This window comes from Podarcis raffonei, chromosome 13 (assembly GCF_027172205.1).
Source record: "Podarcis raffonei isolate rPodRaf1 chromosome 13, rPodRaf1.pri, whole genome shotgun sequence".
Taxonomy (NCBI): Eukaryota; Metazoa; Chordata; class Lepidosauria; order Squamata; family Lacertidae; genus Podarcis; species Podarcis raffonei.
The window spans coordinates 45,585,853-45,605,005 of NC_070614.1; the positions used below are offsets into that span (position 1 = coordinate 45,585,853).

At 46.6% G+C, this 19,153-nt stretch overlaps 1 protein-coding gene across 1 annotated transcript; it reads right to left on the reverse strand.

Moving 5' to 3' along the window:
- Positions 1–413: 413 nt before the first annotated feature.
- Positions 414–17,749, reverse strand: METTL3 (methyltransferase 3, N6-adenosine-methyltransferase complex catalytic subunit). The gene is made up of 11 exons (XM_053360755.1): positions 17,584–17,749; positions 13,330–13,532; positions 10,911–11,306; positions 7,204–7,379; positions 5,135–5,351; positions 4,311–4,498; positions 3,465–3,503; positions 3,253–3,361; positions 2,395–2,460; positions 2,185–2,297; positions 414–654 (listed from the first exon to the last, which is right to left on the reverse strand). The coding sequence occupies exons 1-11, from the start codon at positions 17,675–17,677 to the stop codon at positions 543–545; spliced, it is 1,713 nt and encodes a 570-aa protein (XP_053216730.1). The 5' UTR covers positions 17,678–17,749; the 3' UTR covers positions 414–542.
- Between the last annotated feature and the right edge of the window lie 1,404 nt (positions 17,750–19,153).

Consider the following 19,153-nt stretch of genomic DNA (forward strand, 5'->3'; position numbering starts at 1 on the left):
CACCGTAGAGCCACAGCAACCAGCCCGCTTCACATGAGAGGGAAAGGAGCAGCAGGAGCTCATCTTCACCTTCTGTGGAATTTCCCCCTGCCCTGAAGGGAGGAGTGGGTAGGAGCAAGAGGCCGGTCCCTCATCTCATGCAGCCTTTCAGTGGGACAATCCAAAGTCCAGGAACCAGGTTTTACCCATCCTCTCTCCTCTGCCCAGAAGCTTCTCCTTGCTGGTGAGCTGTTTCCAAGACCCACCAGCAAGGAATACAGGCAGAATAATGGGTGGGTTAGGGTCGAGGGAGTTGCAGCCTTCTACCTATCAATCACCAAGTGCCTCTAGGGGGTAAACAGCATCTTCCACAGGAACTGGGCTCTCGATTCTACGTCCCACATTCTTCCCAAGTCTCGGCTATGGAGAAAGAATCCATTTTGTTTTATTTATTTTAGAAAAAAAGCCACCCTATATTAGAATACAATCCATTGCTTTTGCCAGCACCCCCTGTAAAACACCCCCTTTGGTCCATCGCGCTAAAATCTCCCCTTGTTTCCCCTCTACATGTTCTTGGGCTTGGAGATGATTCCGTCTGGGTAACGTTGTTTGAACTGAGCCACCACATCTGGATCCAGCAGGTGGATTCCGTCCAGCTGGTTACCAAGCGTGATCCTAAGACGTGAGAGAGAGAGAGAGAGAGGATGGATTATGGGGAGGGTGGAGGGAATGAGGAAAGGGGGTCTATTTGTGGTTCCAGTGTGAGGCTGAGTGAAGGACTGGTTAAAGGGCACTGGTGGAAAACTTTTGATTATCAGCTGCTGAGATCTGTAAGTGGGAAGAGAATGCCCAGGTATCTTTGGCTGAGCTCAGGCTCCTCACTCAGCCCCAAATCGGCTGCATCCTAACCCAACTCATTCCCGTGGACAGGATTGCCCCCTAAATAATAGTAGCAATAACAGTATCTGCCACCTACCCAGATCAGATCACCAGATCTCTGTCTATTTATTTAGAGTTGCCACCAAGCGTAATGTTGCATCTTTAAGCAAAACCTCATTTGACGGCCACCAACTTGGATGGTTTTCCAAGAGGATTGGACAAATTCAGGGAAGAGAAGGCCATCGAGGTGCTAATAGTGACATTGGCTATGCTCTGCCTCCACAACCGGAGGCAGCGATGTTTCTGAATCCCAGTTGCTGAAACCACAGGAGGGGAGATGGTGCCTGTGCTCCAATTCTGCTTGCTGGTTTCCCACTGGGGCATCAGGTTAGCCGCAGTGAGAACTGGATGCTTGATTAGATGGACCTTTGGTCTGAGAACGCTCTTCTCCCATCTTCAGTTCCCAGGCAGACTTGCTCCCCTCAAGCTGAGCCCTGACCTGGCTGACTGCAAATGCTGCATAGGGGTCACAGCTCACATGTTTCCAGCAGCTGAGGCTCTTTGAAGCAGGGATGCTCTTGCCAAACTACAGTGCCTGGAATTCTTTGGTTAGGGAGGCCACAACTGTTGGTATGGTATTAAAGGAGACGTAATTCAGCAGGTTTGAGAGATGCAAACTTTGATTTGTGTAGGGCAGGAGTAGCTAACATGCTCTCCACATGCAGCTCCACATCTGGGGCTGATGGGAGAGGGAAACAACATCTGGATGGCTACCCCTGTCTTAAACCTTTCCAAAGACTACTTGGGGTTGCTTTTCTTAAAAAAAAAACCCATGTAGGGTGACTTCTTAATCTGGCACTAAGAGGAGCTCATTGACGTGTCTGATGTATATTCTCAGCAACATCCTTTAAACAGCACAAACAAATTCTGAAATTTACTCGGAAGTTTGAAAATCCGTCGAGCGATCTCAACGGACTTAAGATTCTAAAGCTAAATTTTCAAGTGGGTCCCAGAAAGGGCATAAAAATAATTCCCTTTCCTCGCATGGCTTGGGCTGGATTGGGAACAGCAAAGGATGCCAAGTCAGCCCATTGATCAATCTAGCTCAGTACTGTCTGCACTGACTGGCAGCAGCTCTCCTGGGCTGCAGATGGAATATTCCCAGTCCTACTTGGGAGATCCCAGGGATCAAACCATGGACTACATTTCTAAATTCTGTCAAAGTTGACATGAGAACCATGGGCTTTGCAGCAGAGTTCAAATCTTAAAGAGAGAGTTGAGAGGTCATTCAACGGTTCAGGGTCAAAAGGGATGGGTGACGCTCACCAGTTGGGCTGGACGTTATGGGGTCGCCCAAAGAGCTCTATTTTGCGGGTCCCGGGCGAGAGCCGCTCGATCATGCCGTAGATCTCGTCTGGCTTGTGACTGGTGGAGCGTACCTGCGGGACAGTAAATGTCACAGACGGTAAATATTGTGGAGGGATCTTTCCGCCGCCCCTGGATCCAATGTTGGGCTGACCCAACTCTCTGCCTTACCTCTGCCACAATGACGTCGCAGTCGAGACCTCGGTTGAAGCCCTGGGGGTTTCCTTTCACCCCGACCTGCCCACAAAAAAAAAAAGATGGTTCAGGCACAATTGGGCTCCTCCATAACTTGTGCCCATTTACATGCAATGCTTTGCGTCCTCTATTGCAGGGCTCCTCAAAAGAAGGGGCAAGGCATTACCTTCCCCTCTAAGGTGAAGCCGCTAAGAGCAGCTTTTGCAAAGATAGTGTTTGGACTACAACTCCTATCATCTCTTCAGTGTTGGGGCTGATGGGAGTTGGAGTCCAACAACATTTGGAGGGCACGATGTTGGCTATCCCTGAGCTATCCATTGCAGTGAATTGGCACTGTTATCACCTGCAATATTGCACGGACCAAGCGTTCTAAAGAAATAGGACACCCAGGAAAGGTGTTTTGACAGACTCCCCACCCCAGGCGAGGCAGAGAAGCACAGGCCACAGGCTAAGCATTTCAGTGGGCTTTGTGGAGCCCACAAAACAATGAGCAGTGGCTCAGGATTTATTCCCCCCCCCCCCCGCTGTAATCTAGTGTTCTCAATAATTTTGGTGTTCAGCTGTTTTCAACCAGGGAAAGCCAGGGGGGTGGAAAAGGCATGGGGGTATCTCTCGGTTCTTTTCAACAGCCAAGAGGACTAGTGGCTTGCTTTTTAAAAGTCTCTCCAGCATGCCCAAGCTCTGCACTTGAGGGATTATACATGGAAGGAGCCAACATGCTGAATATACATTGCCTGTGTGTCTCCCTCCACCCAAAATTAGCCAGGACTCCTGTATGCTTTCCATTTCCATGGGATTCCTAACCTAATTTCTCTCTCTCCCCATCCCAATTACCAAGCAGTGCTCTTTGCCATGGTTGAGCCAGTGGCCTGTCCGCCCCGTCCGGATAATGCGCTGGAGCTGGTTTGTTTTCACCCAGATTATCTCATCTACTCGCTCGTACCTAGAAAGCAGAGGGGGAGGGGAGGACAGCAGTGAGACTGAGCAGGAAGAAGAGGGGTCATAGAAAGGAGAAGACCCTCCACCGGCTGTAAGAATGCACTTACCCCCAGAGATTCAGGCATTCCCGGCCGAGTTCCATGGCCCTTGCGGTTGCAACGGAAAAAGAAAAGAGCAATATGAATGGTGAATGAATCATGGCTGCTCATGAGTGGGGAAGAGAGAGACCCTTTCCGCCCCTGTCTCTTGTTGCCCCATAGTTGAATGGGTTGAGGCTGTTAACACTCTTTCCCACTCCAGAACAAGCTTGCTCCTACCTCGCAGGTGGGAGAATCTCAATGTGGCCCTCTGGCCTCTTTTAACTGGCCCCCAGGCCCCACTTCACAGCCTCCGTATTTTGGCTGCGCTTGACCTCTGAGAATGCCTCTTGTTTGCCTGAATGGAGGCCAGAGTTCTGTGTGTACAGACCGTAGCCTACAGTACAAGGGCAGCATTTAGATTCATTGTTCCACCTGCTTTTTCCTCTGGTTCCACCCCTTCCTGGCCCCGAAAAGGTTACTTAGACCTAACATGGATCTATCTACCGCTCTAAGAAGCCAGGTTCTTCCTGGTTCTCTGTCGCCCTCTGGAGGCGACTCTGGGTCTTGCCAAGATGGCGGTACGTGGGAGAATCTGTTCCTGCCAGGCGTTTCTCAGCCACAGATCCCCTCCTGAGCCATGCTGCCTGGGGGCTGATGGGAGTTCAGAGCACAAGAATATTGGGAGGGCTGTAGGGTGGGGAATACCTGGTGTAGTGGTTAGACTGCTGGACCAGGGTTCAAATCCCGTCTCGGCCACCAAACTCACTGGGTAATGCTATCCCTCTGCCTGCCCTACCTGCCAGGGTCGGCACGAGGATGAAGGGGAAAGGGGAGATCCTCAGAGGAAGAACAAGCTGGGTTAATGTCCCATACCGGCCGGTGACCCACAGAAAGAGGAACCCCTCGTCCTGCAGGACGGGGATGTTGAGGCGCCTCATCTCGTCGTCCGTGAGGGTCCCGTATGGAAGCTCCATGTGGATGTCCCAAGGCGGGTCGGCCATCACGACAGCAAACTTGCCCAGGATGCTGACGTCAAGGTAGCGGATGTCGCAGCAAATCCACTGGGGGCCAAGAGAGGAAACGGGGAAGGGAATGCCTTAGAGAACATGGAGAAGTGCTTCAAAAAGAAATCAAAATACAGTGGACCCTCTGGATACGGATTTACCGTATTTTTTGCTCTATAAGACTCACTTTTTCCCTCCAAAAAATAAGGGGAAATGTGTGAGCGTCTTATGGAGCGAATGCAGGCTGCGCAGCTATCCCAGAAGCCAGAACAGCAAGAGGGATCGCTGCTTTCGCTGCGCAGCGATCCCTCTTGCTGTTCTGGCTTCTGAGATTCAGAATATTTTTTTCTTGTTTTCCTCCTCCAAAAACTAGGTGCGTCTTGTGGTCTGGTGCATCTTATAGAGCGAAAAATACGGTAATTCGTTCCAGGGGTCTCTGCGCACCCCAAAAATCCGTAACCAGAGGCGCCACATCTGTGCACGGCTGATAGAGCACTTCTGTGCATGCACGAGCAGCGAAACCTGGAAAAATACTTCCGGGTTTGCTGCTTTTGCAACCCGAAGACTACATATCCAGATAGGGGCGTAACCTGAGGTTCCGCTATAATTAAGGCGGCATCCACAGTACCAAGTCATGGATGCCTCCCCGCCTCCCCACCGCTGCAGATATCCGCTGCGGCCAGCCCTGGGTACCTGCGGAGGGAAAAGGCGGTCCACGCTGGAGTCCCTCCCCACCGCCTGGGGCAGCGCCAGCTCCTGGCCCGAGCTCAGCTCCCGCCCGCAAGGGGCGTCCAGGTCGGCACAGGCGTCGATTTCGTAGTGGACGTACTTGCAGGTGTCCATGTGGAAGCAGGTGTTGAGGAAGGAGCAGTCCCCCAGAGACTCATCCGTGTGCTTGTTGATGATGCGGCTGCAAGGAGAAGGGGTGGCTGGCTGCTTCACTAGACGATATCTTGCTTCACGTCCACCTTGGACCGTTTCATGTGAAGCCTCTGACCCAGCACCCCCAACTGCTTGACTGGATGCGATATTAACAGGATTCATCTATTTCTGGCTTTGGGCTTTATGATACGCCACTTTGAAAGGCCCGTGCGAAAGGCAGCCTATCTTAATAATTAGAAATAAAATGGCAAACTAAATATCCCACCCCCTTGAAGGCACGGTTCGGATCTGAATAATTATTAAAGTTCATCTAAACTGGTGGTTCTCAAAAGCAGTGGAATCAGTGATGGGGTTATCTGGTGGTGGGAGCTAAGAGGCAAGGGGTTGGCAGCAGGGGCACTGGAGTCGTGAATGACTATCGGACTTTGAAAAGCTGGCATCACTGGATCAAATTCATCAGTTTTGTTCGATTAATTCAACTAAACCATTTTAGCTGGATTTTGAATAAATGTGCAATTAATTGTTGCTGTTTTGAATTTTGTTATCATTATTAATTAAATTTCTCTACCTTCGTCCGAGGATCGTCGGGCAGTTTACAGTATGAAAACACAAAAATGTGTAACACAGTACCAAACAAAACAATAACACCCCACCACCCACACAATTTAAAAGGATATAGATCCATGGTTCCCACAGGGGGGCAATTTGATTTTTAAGGGGGGCAATTTGAGAATGAGTTATTAACAGTTAACGGCCTTTTAGGTTTCCTCCACTTGAATAGGAGTTCACTTTTTTAATAATAAGAATTACCGTATTTTTTAAACTATAGGACTCACTTTTCCCCTCCTAAAAAGTAAGGGGAAATGTGTGTGCGTCTTATGGAGCGAAAGCAGGCTGCGCAGCTATCACAGAAGCCAGTACACCAAGAGGGATTGCTGCTTTCACAGCACAGCGATCCCTCTTGCTGTTCTGGCTTCTGAGATTCAGAATATTTTTTTTCTTGTTTTCCTCCTCCAAAAACTAGGTGTGTCTTGTGGTCTGGTGCGTCTTATAGAGCGAAAAATATGGTATATGTCACGGGAGGGTGGGGAGAATCAGGATTTTCGAGATGCTTAGGTGGGACATGGCAAAAAAAAAAAAAAAAAAAAAATGAGGTTGGGAACCATAGATGGTTTAATTAGCCAAAATCCTGATTATAGAGGAATGGTTTCTCCTGGCACCTAAAGATATGTAGTGATGCAGGGTCTGGATCAGTGCATACGGTGAGAGCCTGCCCTTGAGGTAGAGTGGTACCTCGGGTTAAGAACTTAATTCGTTCTGGAGGTCCGTTCTTAACCTGAAACTGTTCTTAACCCGAAGCACCACTTTAGCTAATGGGGCCTCCCGCTGCCGCCACACAATTTCTGTTCTCATCCTGAAGCAAAGTTCTTAACCTGAGGTACTATTTCTGCGTTAGCGGAGTCTGTAACCTGAAGTGTCTGTAACCCGAGGTACCACTGTATTGCGGTCTGGGCCCTTTTAGGCTTTATAGGTCAAAACCAACCTTTTGAATTGGGCCCAGAAATTAATTGGCAGTCGGTGCAGCCGGGCCAGGATTGCCGTTATATGCTTAAAACTATCTTGCCCCGTGGGTGAGCAACCTGGCAGCCAAGTTCTGCACCAGCTGGAGTTTCCGAACCGTCTTCAGAAACTAGGTGACCTGCATCTTTAGTCTGATTCACTGGGGCTGGTTTTATAAAGCAAGGCCAAGACACAGCATGGAGAAAGACCCCGGCGCTCAGTCACAAAGCCTGACTTCCAAGATCCCGCTCTAAAAGTTTCTGGAAGTCCAGCAGCATTTCCAAAACTGTTTCGGGGCTCACTGAAGCCCAGAGGCTCACCGGAAGTGGAGCTTTCGGCACGGCCGGTCGGCGTCGCTGGCCTTCATGCACTCCTCTTTGGTTCCGTAGTCGCAAAACTCTTGCACCTGCGCCCGGCCTCGTGAGCGGAACTTCTCCACGATGGACTGCTCCTTGGCCGTCGTCGTGTTCAGCAGCTCCAAGATCTCCTGGCTCACCTGGGGAGGCAAGGAGGCCGAGACCAGGTCAGTGGAAAGAAAGACAAAAAAATAATAATTGCCTGGGCTTCCAGTCTTCATGGTTCCAACTGGAATTAATTTTCATTTCTGGTCTCCATCCACATTGCTTGCTAAGAGGGCAGGTCTTTGGGGGGGGCGGGCGGCTTTTTTTCTTTTTCAGGGGAGGTATATGTCGTCGTATCGGGAGCTCCCCCTGCAGCCAATCCTTCCTGAAAGCAGGGCTTGCCGTTTGGAGCTAAATGACTGCAAGCCCCACTCGTTTCCTGGGTTGAGTTTGAGCCAGGATGCAAAGGCGAAAACGCTCCTTTGCAGTCACAGTTTGAAGCCATGCCTGAAATGGAAAGAATCAAGGATTCTCTTCGTTGAAGTTGCAATGCTTCATGTCATTGTGATATCAGCTGACTGACAGGTGTGCGGACACACCCACCTGTAAAAGTGGCCCAAAGTGGGGGGGGGGTTGCTCAACATCCTCCCTGCTGGCCAGATCCTGTCCCCCACTCCTAGGGTACACCATTCAACTGACCAGCCACGGAGAAAGCACACTAGGAAAATTATGGACTCTAGACCCCAAGCATGCAGACCTATTGCAATCTGCAGTGATGCCCTGCTGGCCATTTCAGCCTCCCAGTGCAGTTCGTGGGGCAGCAGTACACAAGACAGCCTTCTCTGTGGTGGCCCCCCAAGCGGTGAAATGTTTCCCATTCCAAGGTGCATCTGGCCTTCTCACTACAGTCGTACCTTGGATCATGAACGCCTTGGTACTTGGACGTTTCGGCTCCTGAATGCCACAAACTGGGAAGTGAGTGAGCTACCCGCAGCCAATCAGAAGCCACGCTTTGATTTCCGGATGTTTTGGAAGTCAAACAGACTTCCGGAACGGATTCCGTTCGACTTCCAAGTTACGACTATGTATACATTTCAACATCAGATCAATAACGCTTTTTTTCTGTACAGGTCTTTGAGGGGTGAAGCATGAGATCAGAATACACCTCCAGTATAAATGTCCAGGTATTGCACTGAGATGTACATAACCCACTTTGGGACTGCATAATGAAAGGAAGGCTGTAAATGCCTCATCCTAAAATAAAACAAATCTTGCCAAGGCTGGCTGGTGCTCATTGGGTGGAAAGCAGAGAGGCCAACAGCAGGTGGCGCCAGAGCCAATGACAGCTGGAGCCAACTAATTCTCTTTTCCCTGTCATCTTCCTCCCTGCTGACTTCTTCAAGGGCAACACTTAGTCTAAAAAGGAGGTTATTGTAAAGCATCTTTACAATAAGCTAGTTGATTGGATAACTGATGATGCTATTCTTGCCAAAGAGCAAGCAGGATTTAGACAAGGCAGATCAGCTATAGACCACTGCTTTGTACTAGCCCATTTTATAGATAAGTATGTTAAGAAACCAGGTAGTGTGCTCTATGCAGCTTTCATTGACCTGAAAGCTGCATTCGATTCAATCTCTTGAATAAGACTGTTGGGATAAGTTGAACGCTTCAAGTATAGACAAAAGATTGTTGTTCTTGATTAAATGCCTATATGAATACACTGTGCTGAAAGTGCATAGCTCTACAAATGGGAAGCGCACAGGAGCCGTGCCAGGCACAAAGGGAGTTGAGCAAGGTTGTATCCTAGCTCCCCCATTGTTTAACTTACATATAAACGATATTGTATTACTATGCGTTTATTTATATTGTATAGATCTAATATCAGCTGAGGAAGCCCTTCGGGGTGAAACAAGGGAGATATCCGGAAACCTTGTTCTGCCCAGGTTAGCAGATTGTACCTGCACCAGCAGTCTACATCAGCTGTGTTGTTCTCGTTACCTTGAAGACTTTTCTATTTTTACCTAAGGATTGTGTTACACAGGAACTCACAAGAAGAAACGGATAAGAAAAGAATAAATGTATTATCATAGGTTATATACCGTATATATGAACTGCATATGTTGCACATACTGGGTTAGACCTTTACGTTAGGAAATAACCAATAAAATGTTCACTGTTATGATTATTCAGCCTGTTGCACTTTGTGTATTGTGATGACTGTATTTCTGTCTTAAACAAAAGTGGGCCTGAAAAGACTGGTGACTGGGAGCGGCCGCCGAGACCATATAACACTGGTCCTGAAAGACCTACACTGGCTCCCAGTATGTTTCCGAGCACAATTCAAAGTGTTGGTGCTGACCTTTAAAGCCCTAAACGGCCTCGGTCCAGTATACCTGAAGGAGCGTCTCCACCTCCATCTTTCTGCCTGAGGTCCAGTGCCGAGGGCCTTCTGGCGGTTCCCTCGCTGCGAGAAGCCAAGTTACAGGGAACCAGGCAGAGGGCCTTCTCAGTAGTGGCACCCGCCCTGTGGAGCGCCCTCCCACCAAATGTCAAAGACAAAAATAACTACCAAACTTTTAGAAGACATCTGAAGGCAGCTCTGTTTAGGGAAGCTTTTAATGTTTAATAGGTTATTGTATTTTACTGTTCTGTTGGAAGCCGCCCAGAGTGGCTGGGGAAACCCAGCCAGATGGGCGGGGTATAAATAATAAATTATTATTATTATTATTATTATTATTATTATTATTATTATTATTGATGAGGGCATTCTCAGGATACTGCCAAAGGGAACAGCTGGCTGTGAATTACAAGAAAACTTGAGGAGGAAGTTGGCAGGCAGTGGCTTCCTCAGGATAAGACGGGCAAGTGAGGGCTGGCCGAGGGCGGGCTGGGGTTGGTGAGGCAATGCGCCATTTGCCCTCAGGAACCAGCCTCCACTGGTTTTTCACGACCACCCTGGGATTTAGCAGCTGTCCCTCCCTCCCTCCCCTACCTTCTTTTTTTTAACTTTTATTTTGCTTTAAACAGGTACATATAAATATAGACAACCAAAATTACAAAGGAAAATTCCTTAATACCGTATTTTTTGCACCATAACACTCACTTTTTTCCTCCTAAAAAGTAAGGGGAAATGTCTGTGCGTGTTATGGAGGGAATGCCTACGGGTGGCATGCCTACGGATTTTCCTCCTCTAAAAACTACGTGCGTGTTATGGTCGGGTGCGTGTTATAGAGCGAAAAATACGGTAGTAATGAAAAAAAGAAACTAAAAAAACTACAAAAAATATCAAAGTACATGACACAGGACATAAGCAACTATGGGAAAGATAAAAGAAAAGAAAAAAAGAAAAATAGGGGAAAAAAGAAAAAGAAAAAGGAAGATGATCCAAAGCAGGAAAGCTCATCTATTGTACACTTCTGTCAAGCTCACAACAGATCATTATTCTTATCAATTATCTCTATCTGCATTCCAAAAGAATCCTCATCTTGGTATCTGGGAACATTTCTCTATGCAGTATCATTCTAAACATAGCCAGATCTTTCTTGCTGAGCCCTTGTCCCCTAAATAATTATTTAAACATTCCCATTCTTCTTTCACCAATTTTTTAGGTTTATCTCTTATTGCATCTGTCAGCTTTGCGAGCTCCAAGTACTCGCACAATTTGACTACCCATTCCCCTCCCCTACCTTCTTGCTCTGCTGCTCCTTCGTCGACTGCTGGCTCAGCAGGCTCTCAATCTCCAGGTCCAGGTCCGAGGCCTGCTTGCGAGACTTCTTGGGGGGCTCCTTGAGCACCTCAGAAGACGCCAAGGCAGAGGGAGCGGCCCCAGACGCAGAGGCGGGAACCCCGGCGTCCTGCTCCCCGGCTCTCCTCTTTGGCCCTCCGGGCCCGACCCCTTCCCCGGCGTCCTTCTTCTCGGCCACGGCACCCATCATGGCGGAGAGCTTGGAGTGATCAGCGTAGGTGACCAGCATGGGCTGGTCGTCATCCTGGAGGAGGCCCCGTTTGACCTCGATGAGCTCCTGCGCCGCAAACTTCTGCAAGAGGCTTTCCACGCTCCGCTGAGTGGCGGGGGCTTCGGGCTGCGGGACAAGGAGTAAGCCAATCAGAGGAGGTTGAGGAGGTGTGGACCGGCAGCATCAGACAACAGGGGAGTGGAAGAGCTGTGGCTCAGTGGCAAAGCATCTGCCTTGCATGCAGAAGGTTCTGGGTTCGAACCCCACCATCTCCAGGTAGGGCTGGGAGACACCAGTCTGAAGCCATGGAGACTGCCAGTCAGTGTAGAGAATACTGAGATAGATGACTCAACGGTCAGACACCTTCCTATGTTTCTATGAGACCAGCCTGTCACAATCAAAACAGCAACAGACTAAGCAAAGCAGCAACAAATGAACTGCTTAACCTCACCGAGTTTTTATGGAACGTGTAGGCGCTGTGGGTTAAACCACAGAGCCTAGGACTTGCCGATCAGAAGGTCGGCGGTTAGAATCCCTGCGGCGGGGTGAGCTCCCATTGCTCAGTCCCAGCTCCTGCCAACCTAGCAGTTCGAAAGCTCGTCAAAGTACAAGTAGATAAATAGGTACCGCTCCAGCGGGAAGGTAAATGGTGTTTCCGTGTGCTGCTCTGGTTCGCCAGAAGCGGCTTAGTCATGCTGGCCACATGACCCGGAAGCTGTACGCCAGCTCCCTCGGCCAATAAAGTGAGATGAGCGCTGCAACCCCAGAGTCGGCCACGACTGGACCTAATGGTCGGGGGTCCCTTTACCTTTAAGCTTTTGCTCTGCTCTGGAGAGGGGAAATTGCTACAGCAAATGGAGAGAAGGGAGGCAGGGATGGTCCCTTGGCTCTGCTGAGATATCAGCCTGCTTTTTTGTCTCTTCCTTTCTCTCATGTGGTAATGGCTGTTCCATCAAACTACCAGAACAGTTTCCATCTCATCTGGTCATGATAAGAAAGCTAATTTTAAAAACTGGTGCCCAGGCAACCTTTTCCCTCCCCACTCCCCATCCTTGTCTTCCTTTCATGTCTTTTAAATTACAGCCATACCTCGGAAGTCGAACAGAATCTGTCCCAGAAATCCGTTCGACTTCCAAAACATTCGAAAACCAAAGCACGGCTTCTGATTGGTTGCAGGAAGCTCCTGCAGCCAATCAGAAGCCCTGTAAGCCCGGTTGGACATTCGGCTTCTGAAAGAACATTCGAAAACCGGAATACTCACTTCCAGGTTTTGGTTGTTCGGGAGCCGATTTGTTTGGGAGCCAAGGTATGACTGTATAAGCCTGGATACAGACTGTCTTGGTGTTTTGATTTTAATGATCTGCAAGGCCCCTCTGGGAGCCTCTGCCACCGAAGAGTGGCATTTGGGGGTGCATCTGGGGACAGAAAATCATACTGAAAGAGCCATGACTTTTGGGTGCCCTGATGGGGAGGAAGCATAGTTAATGCCATTCTGTTTTTATTGTAATTATTTGTAAGTTTTAAACTGGCTTTACATATGTATAGTTTTAATTCTATTAATGTCTTATATTTTATTTCCCCCCCATGTTTTTTTAGTGATTTTTGTTTTTATCTGTAAGCCACCTCGAGTCCCGTCAGGGAAAAAGGTGGGAGTTTAAATAAATTAATAATAAAGTTTTAGTTGTTTTTCTTTGCAACAAAGTGGACCAAGTCCCACTCGCTTTTTAAAGAATAATCAAGACTCCTAGGATCCTGCAGAGGATATTATTGTAATAACCTGCAGTTTCATGAGACTATATATTTAAAGAAGATGAATCAAAGAGCAAATTAGGTTAATTTGGATATGCAGAAGATATTAAAAATAAAGTTAAGGAGGGGGAAGGAAGTCAAGTTTTGAAATGTCAAAATGATTGTAAAATTAATGAAATGTTCAAAAGTAGTGAAATGTAAAAACTTGAAAAGTATAAATAATTTTTAATAATAATAATAATAATGGATCCTGCAGAGGATGTGCCGACTCCCAAATAAACCTGGGGGTCCCTAAAAGTGAACAGACCAATGGGAAGAATGTAGACCTTGCCTAGGAGAGGGCAAGTCAGGGGAGAAGCAGACAATGACATCCAGTCAGATTTATTGCTTTGATTCTCACCGTGGAAATGGCATGGCAGATAGACAAGGCGTCTGTGGGGAGGGCCAGTCCTAAGTCAGAGAGGTGATGTAGGAGCTTCTTCTCAAGCTCAGGATCAGCCACGAGATCCCCTGGCTCAGTGGCGGTGCTGGGCGTGACGGACGAAGGAACCGGACTGTCGCTTCGAAAGGGAGGGCTGAGGGCCAGGTCCGGATTCCTCAGGTCTAATGTAAGGCGAGATGAGGTTATTAAAGAAGAGCTCCGCAGCTGGATCAGGCCCAAAGGTCCATCCAGTCTAGTTTTCTGCTCCCACACCTGCTTGCTAAAGGAAGCCTGAAAACAGAACCTGAATATCACAGCACTCTCTGCATTTGCAATTCCCAGCAAGTGGAACTCAAAGGCATCCTGTCTCTTATGTTCTGCTATGAAGCTTGCTATGAACTTTTGGAAACACGGTGTTGGTTCCTTTTAAAACCAATTTTTTCATGGAGGAAGACAAGCAACTAAAAGAAAGAAGAGTAAAGAACAGAACAGCTCCCGCTGGATCAGCTCACATTAAAAATACAGTAACCGTGGATACATCCATCTTAGGCTAAGCATATATGCCCTCCAAATGCCCTCCGAAGGCAGGCTTCGCAGCCATTGCGTGATGTAGGCCAATGTCAATTAATAAATGAAAACAACAACGGATACAAAAGCTTTATGGAATACGCAGAAACGGCGAAACTTACCGGAAAAAATAAGAAATCGAGATAATAAGAAATCAAGAATGGAAATGGTTTATTGAATATTTACAAACTGTAAACAGTTAAGAACATTGGGAGGATTATTGTAACAGCCTGCAGTTCTATAAGAGCAGGCTTCCTCAACCTCGGCCCGCCAGATGTTGTTGGCCTACAACTCCCATGAGTTAGCAGGACCAGTGATCAGGGATGATGGGAATTGTAGTCTGAAAAAAACATCTGGAGGGCTGAGGTTGAGAAAGCCTGTATAAGAGTATACATTTAAAGCAGATTAATAAATGATGGACTGACCTCCAGATACTACAAAGTTTTGAAAGAATGGCTTATGCAACCGTTGAAGGAGGTCTGTAACGAAATTTTGGAGGGGAAGAAGGCACCTGAGTCGTGGAAAGAAGCCTATATTACACTTATACCAAAGACAGAGACCGAGAAGAATCAGGTCAAGAACTACCGCCCTATATCATTACTCAATGTGGATTACAAAATTTTTGCAGACATTTTGGCAAAAAGACTGAAAAGAGTTTTGGTGGGGGAGATTCATAAAGACCAAGCGGGCTTTCTTCCAGGAAGACATTTGTCAGACAATGTGAGAAATATAATAGACATTATGGAGTTACTGGAAGTTAATATTAATACTAAGGCAGTATTAATATTTGTGGATGCGGAGAAAGCCTTTGACAATATTTCTTGGAGTTTTATGAAAAAGAATCTCCAAGGGATGGGGGTAGGCCAAGGTTTTGAGAATGGTATAAGTGCAATTTATTCTGAGCAAAAAGCAAAATTGATTGTAAATAATGTGGTTACAGAAGAATTTGCTATTGAAAAAGGGACACGACAGGGATGCCCAATATCCCCACTACTTTTTATATCTGTCCTGGAGGTTTTATTAAACATGATTAGAGAGGACCAGCTGGTTAAAGGGATTCAGGTCGGAGCTAAACAGTATAAATTGAGAGCATTTGCAGATGATTTAGTTTTAACTTTACAAGAGCCAGACACTAGTACGAAAAGAGTTTTAGAACTAATACAAGCATTTGGTCAAGTAGCAGGTTTTAAGTTGAACAAACAGAAAACGAAAGTACTGGACAAAAATTTAACAGCGGTTGAAAGGGAAAAGTTTCAGAGTGAAACGGGGTTAATGGTAGCAAAGAAGGTGAAATACCTGGGGATTAATTTGACATCTAAGAATGTGAATTTATTTAAAGATAACTATGAGAAATGCTGGTCAGAAATTAAGAAAGATCTAGAAGTATGGTCAAATTTGAGACTTTCCTTGTTAGGCCGTATTGCTGTTATTAAGATGAATGTCTTGCCTAGAATGTTGTTTTTATTTCAAACATTGCAGATTTTAGACAAAATGGATTGTTTCAAGAAGTGGCAAAAAGACATATCTAGATTTGTCTGGCAGGGCAAAAAGCCCAGAATAAAATTTAAGATATTAACTGATGCAAAAGAAAGAGGGGGGTTTGCCCTGCCGGACTTAAAGTTGTACTATGAATCAGCGGCGTTTTGCTGGCTGAAAAGCTGGCTGCTTCTTGAAAACACAGACATTTTGGATTTGGAAGGGTTTAACAACAGATTTGGCTGGCATGCATATATATGGTACGACAAGGTAAAAATTCATCAAGGTTTCAAGAACCATATTGTTAGGAAAGCATTGTATAAGGTTTGGATTCGATATAAAGATTTGTTGGAAAACAAAACCCCCAGGTGGCTGTCACCAATGGAGGCTAAGGAAGTGAAAAAACTTAATATGGAATCCAAATGGCCAAAGTACTGGGAAATTATAGAACAGGAGGAGGGAAAAGTGAAATTGCAGAGCTATGAGAAACTGAAGTCAAAAGTAAGAGACTGGCTTCATTACTATCAGATAAATGAAGTCTTCAAACAGGACAGGAAAATTGGCTTCCAGGTGGAGAGGTCAAAATTAGAAACAGAGTTATTGGAACCCAATACTAAGAACCTGTCAAGAATGTATAACCTGCTGTTGAAATGGAATACACAGGATGAGACGGTTAAATCAGCTATGATTAAATGGGCACAAGACATTGGTCATAACATTATGTTTGCTGACTGGGAACAGTTATGGACCACCGGTATAAAGTTTACGGCATGTAATGCCTTGAGAGAGAACATTATGAAAATGATTTATAGGTGGTACATGACCCCAGTCAAGCTTGCAAAAATTTATCATATGCCCGATAATAAATGTTGGAAATGTAAGGAAACTGAAGGTACTTTCTACCACCTTTGGTGGACGTGCCCAAGGATCAAGGTATTCTGGGAAATGATTTATAATGAAATGAAAAAGGTGCTTAAATGCACGTTCGTGAAGAAACCAGAAGCCTTCCTCCTGGGCATGGTGGGCCAATTGGTGTCAAGGAAAGATAGGACGTTCTTTATGTACGCTACAACAGCAGCAAGAGTACTATTAGCGAAGTATTGGAAGACACAAGAACTACCCACACTGGAAGAATGGCAGACTAAGGTAATAGACTATATGGGACTGGCTGAGATGACCGGCAGAATCCGTGACCAAGGGAAAGAGACGGTGGAAGAAGATTGGAAGAAGTTTAAAATTTATCTCAAGAACTGTTGTAAAATTAATGAATGCTAAAATGTTTTGGGTAATGCAAAAAAGAATTGCAGCGATTAGCAATTGGATATGAGAAATAAGATCTAAAGAAAGTATTATATTGAAATTAGGGGATGCTGAAAAGATTGATAACAGGGATGCAGAAAGGGGAGGTATGGGGAAGTCGCTGAAAGAAGGCTTAAGAAATGAAAGGTTAAGAAATTATACGTGTTTATATGTTTGTATGTCTTGTATTGTGTTGTATTGTCTTGTATTATGTGTGGAAAAAACCAATAAAAACTTAAAAAAAAAAATTAAAGCAGATTAATAAATGATTAAGTTAATTTGGAATACGCAGAAAATATTTTTTTAAAAAATTAAGGAACCACTGAAAGAGGGGGAAGGAAGTCGCGTTTCGAAGTGTTAAAATGATTTGTAACATTATGGAAATGTATAAAATTGAAAAATAAATGAAAGCAACTAGATGATGCACAGACGGGCACCCACGCAAAGACGATGTTGGCCAGAAGATGTATTCAGGCGCAGCGAGGATACTGGATCCGATTCACCGGGGCTCTTTAAAAAAATAGGTTCTGGACCTGTTCTTGGGGTGGTTCGGCAACCAACCCTCCTTCCTAGGGAACTCTGGGAACTGTAGCTCCGTGAGGAGAATAGGAGTGTCTCCTGACAAGCTACAATTCTCAGGATTTGGGAAAACAAAACTCTTCAAAGTGGCATGGTAACGCTTTTAATTGTATGCTGCAAACCGGAGCCTCAGCCATACTTAAGAGGAGAATGGACTTCAGCTATTCGCGCCTAGCCTAGGTCCATTCATACCAATGGGTCTACTCTGAGCAGGACTTACTTGGATGCAGCCCTGCCCTGGTGCTTCCTAGCATCCTATCCTATCCTATCCTATCCACACACCCCTGTGCTTCCTTCGCCTGCTTCCCTTACCCAGGGGGTCCTGCTTGCGCCTCCGCTGCAGCCGCTCCCGCAGCGAGTCCAGCTGCTTCTTGTGAGCCTGGATCGAGCTCCATGTGTCCGACATCGCCCCCGGTTAGCCGGGCAGCGGCTGTCCCGGCAGAGGGGAGGGCCGGGTTGAGAAGGAACGGAAGTACCCCGTGGGGGACGGAGATAAGGGAAGCACACTTCCCGTCGCGTGCCCGTAGTTCGAAGCTGAAACCGGGCAGCCGGTGGGGAGCCGCCATCTTCGCTTAAGGCGGCGAAGCTCAAGGGGCCATTTTTGTAGTGGGTTCGAGTCTCTACACCACCGACGTAAGAAAGTACTGTACAGTATTAGGAGGATAGTGTTTTTGTCCGGAGGCTGGGACAGATGAGAGCTGAGGAGAGCCGCAGCCATTGGATCACACACACACACAGTGCTTTTTTTCTTAAAAAAATGTTTAGGGGGTACTCTCATTTTTATTCAAGAAAAATCACCATTTTATAGTTCAAATCGGGGGAAATAAATATATTAAACGGACAAAAGTACAAAGATTCGCAAAATGTTTAGGGTATGCGTACCCCCCAGAAAAAAAGCACTGTATTTTTATAATTTTTATATAAATATTTGGGCAGCAATATGTCCTACCCAATCTCCAAATAGAGTAGAAACCAATCCAGGCCTTTCGGGTGCAGGAAATCTGATCTTGTTTAAAAATTGTGCTTTAAGAACAAAACAAAAAAGCACACACACAACCGTACTCTTAATTAGCGAAGGCCAAAGTTTCCAGGGACGCGGGTGGCGCTGTGGGTAAAACCTCAGCGCCTAGGACTTGCCGATCGATCGTATGGTCAGCGGTTTGAATACCCACAGCGGGGTGAGCTCCCGTCGTTCGGTCCCAGCTCCTGCCCACCTAGCAGTTCGAAAGCACCCTTAAGTGCAAGTAGATAAATAGGTACCGCTTTATAGCGGGAAGGTAAACGGCGTTTCCGTGTGCTGCGCTGGTGCAGGCTCGCCAGAGCAGCTTCGTCACGCTGGCCACATGACCCAGAAGTGTCTCCGGACAGCGCTGGCCCCCGGCCTCTTAAGCGAGATGGGCGCGCAACCCCAGAGTCGGTCACGACTGGCCCGTACGGGCAGGGGTACCTTTACCTTTACCTAAAGTTTCCAGAACAGGAGACGAGTGTCACTTTTTTGTGGCAAAACCACATCTATCGTGGCATAACCTTTCATGGACTGGAGCTCACCTTTGCCAGATCCTGAGTTACACATGATTTAGGGAGACCAAAGTGTGAAACTGCTAAATTGCAATACTGGTAGAGATTCAGTGCCATCTCTGGCAGTCAATTTCAAGCATATTATATGTATTAATCAGCATACCAGTGCCAGGATGGCTGTGTTATTGATGGCTGTTTTGCAAATTCATTGCCACTGTAAGGCACTTATTTATCACCGTCCTAAATTGTCTGCAGTTCATTTCTCTCTGAATTCACAGTTTACGATTCCCACCCAAACTCCCAACAGTGTGTTTGTTGCAATTCAATATAACACTTTGTCCATCTGATGGACTGGAGTGAAAGC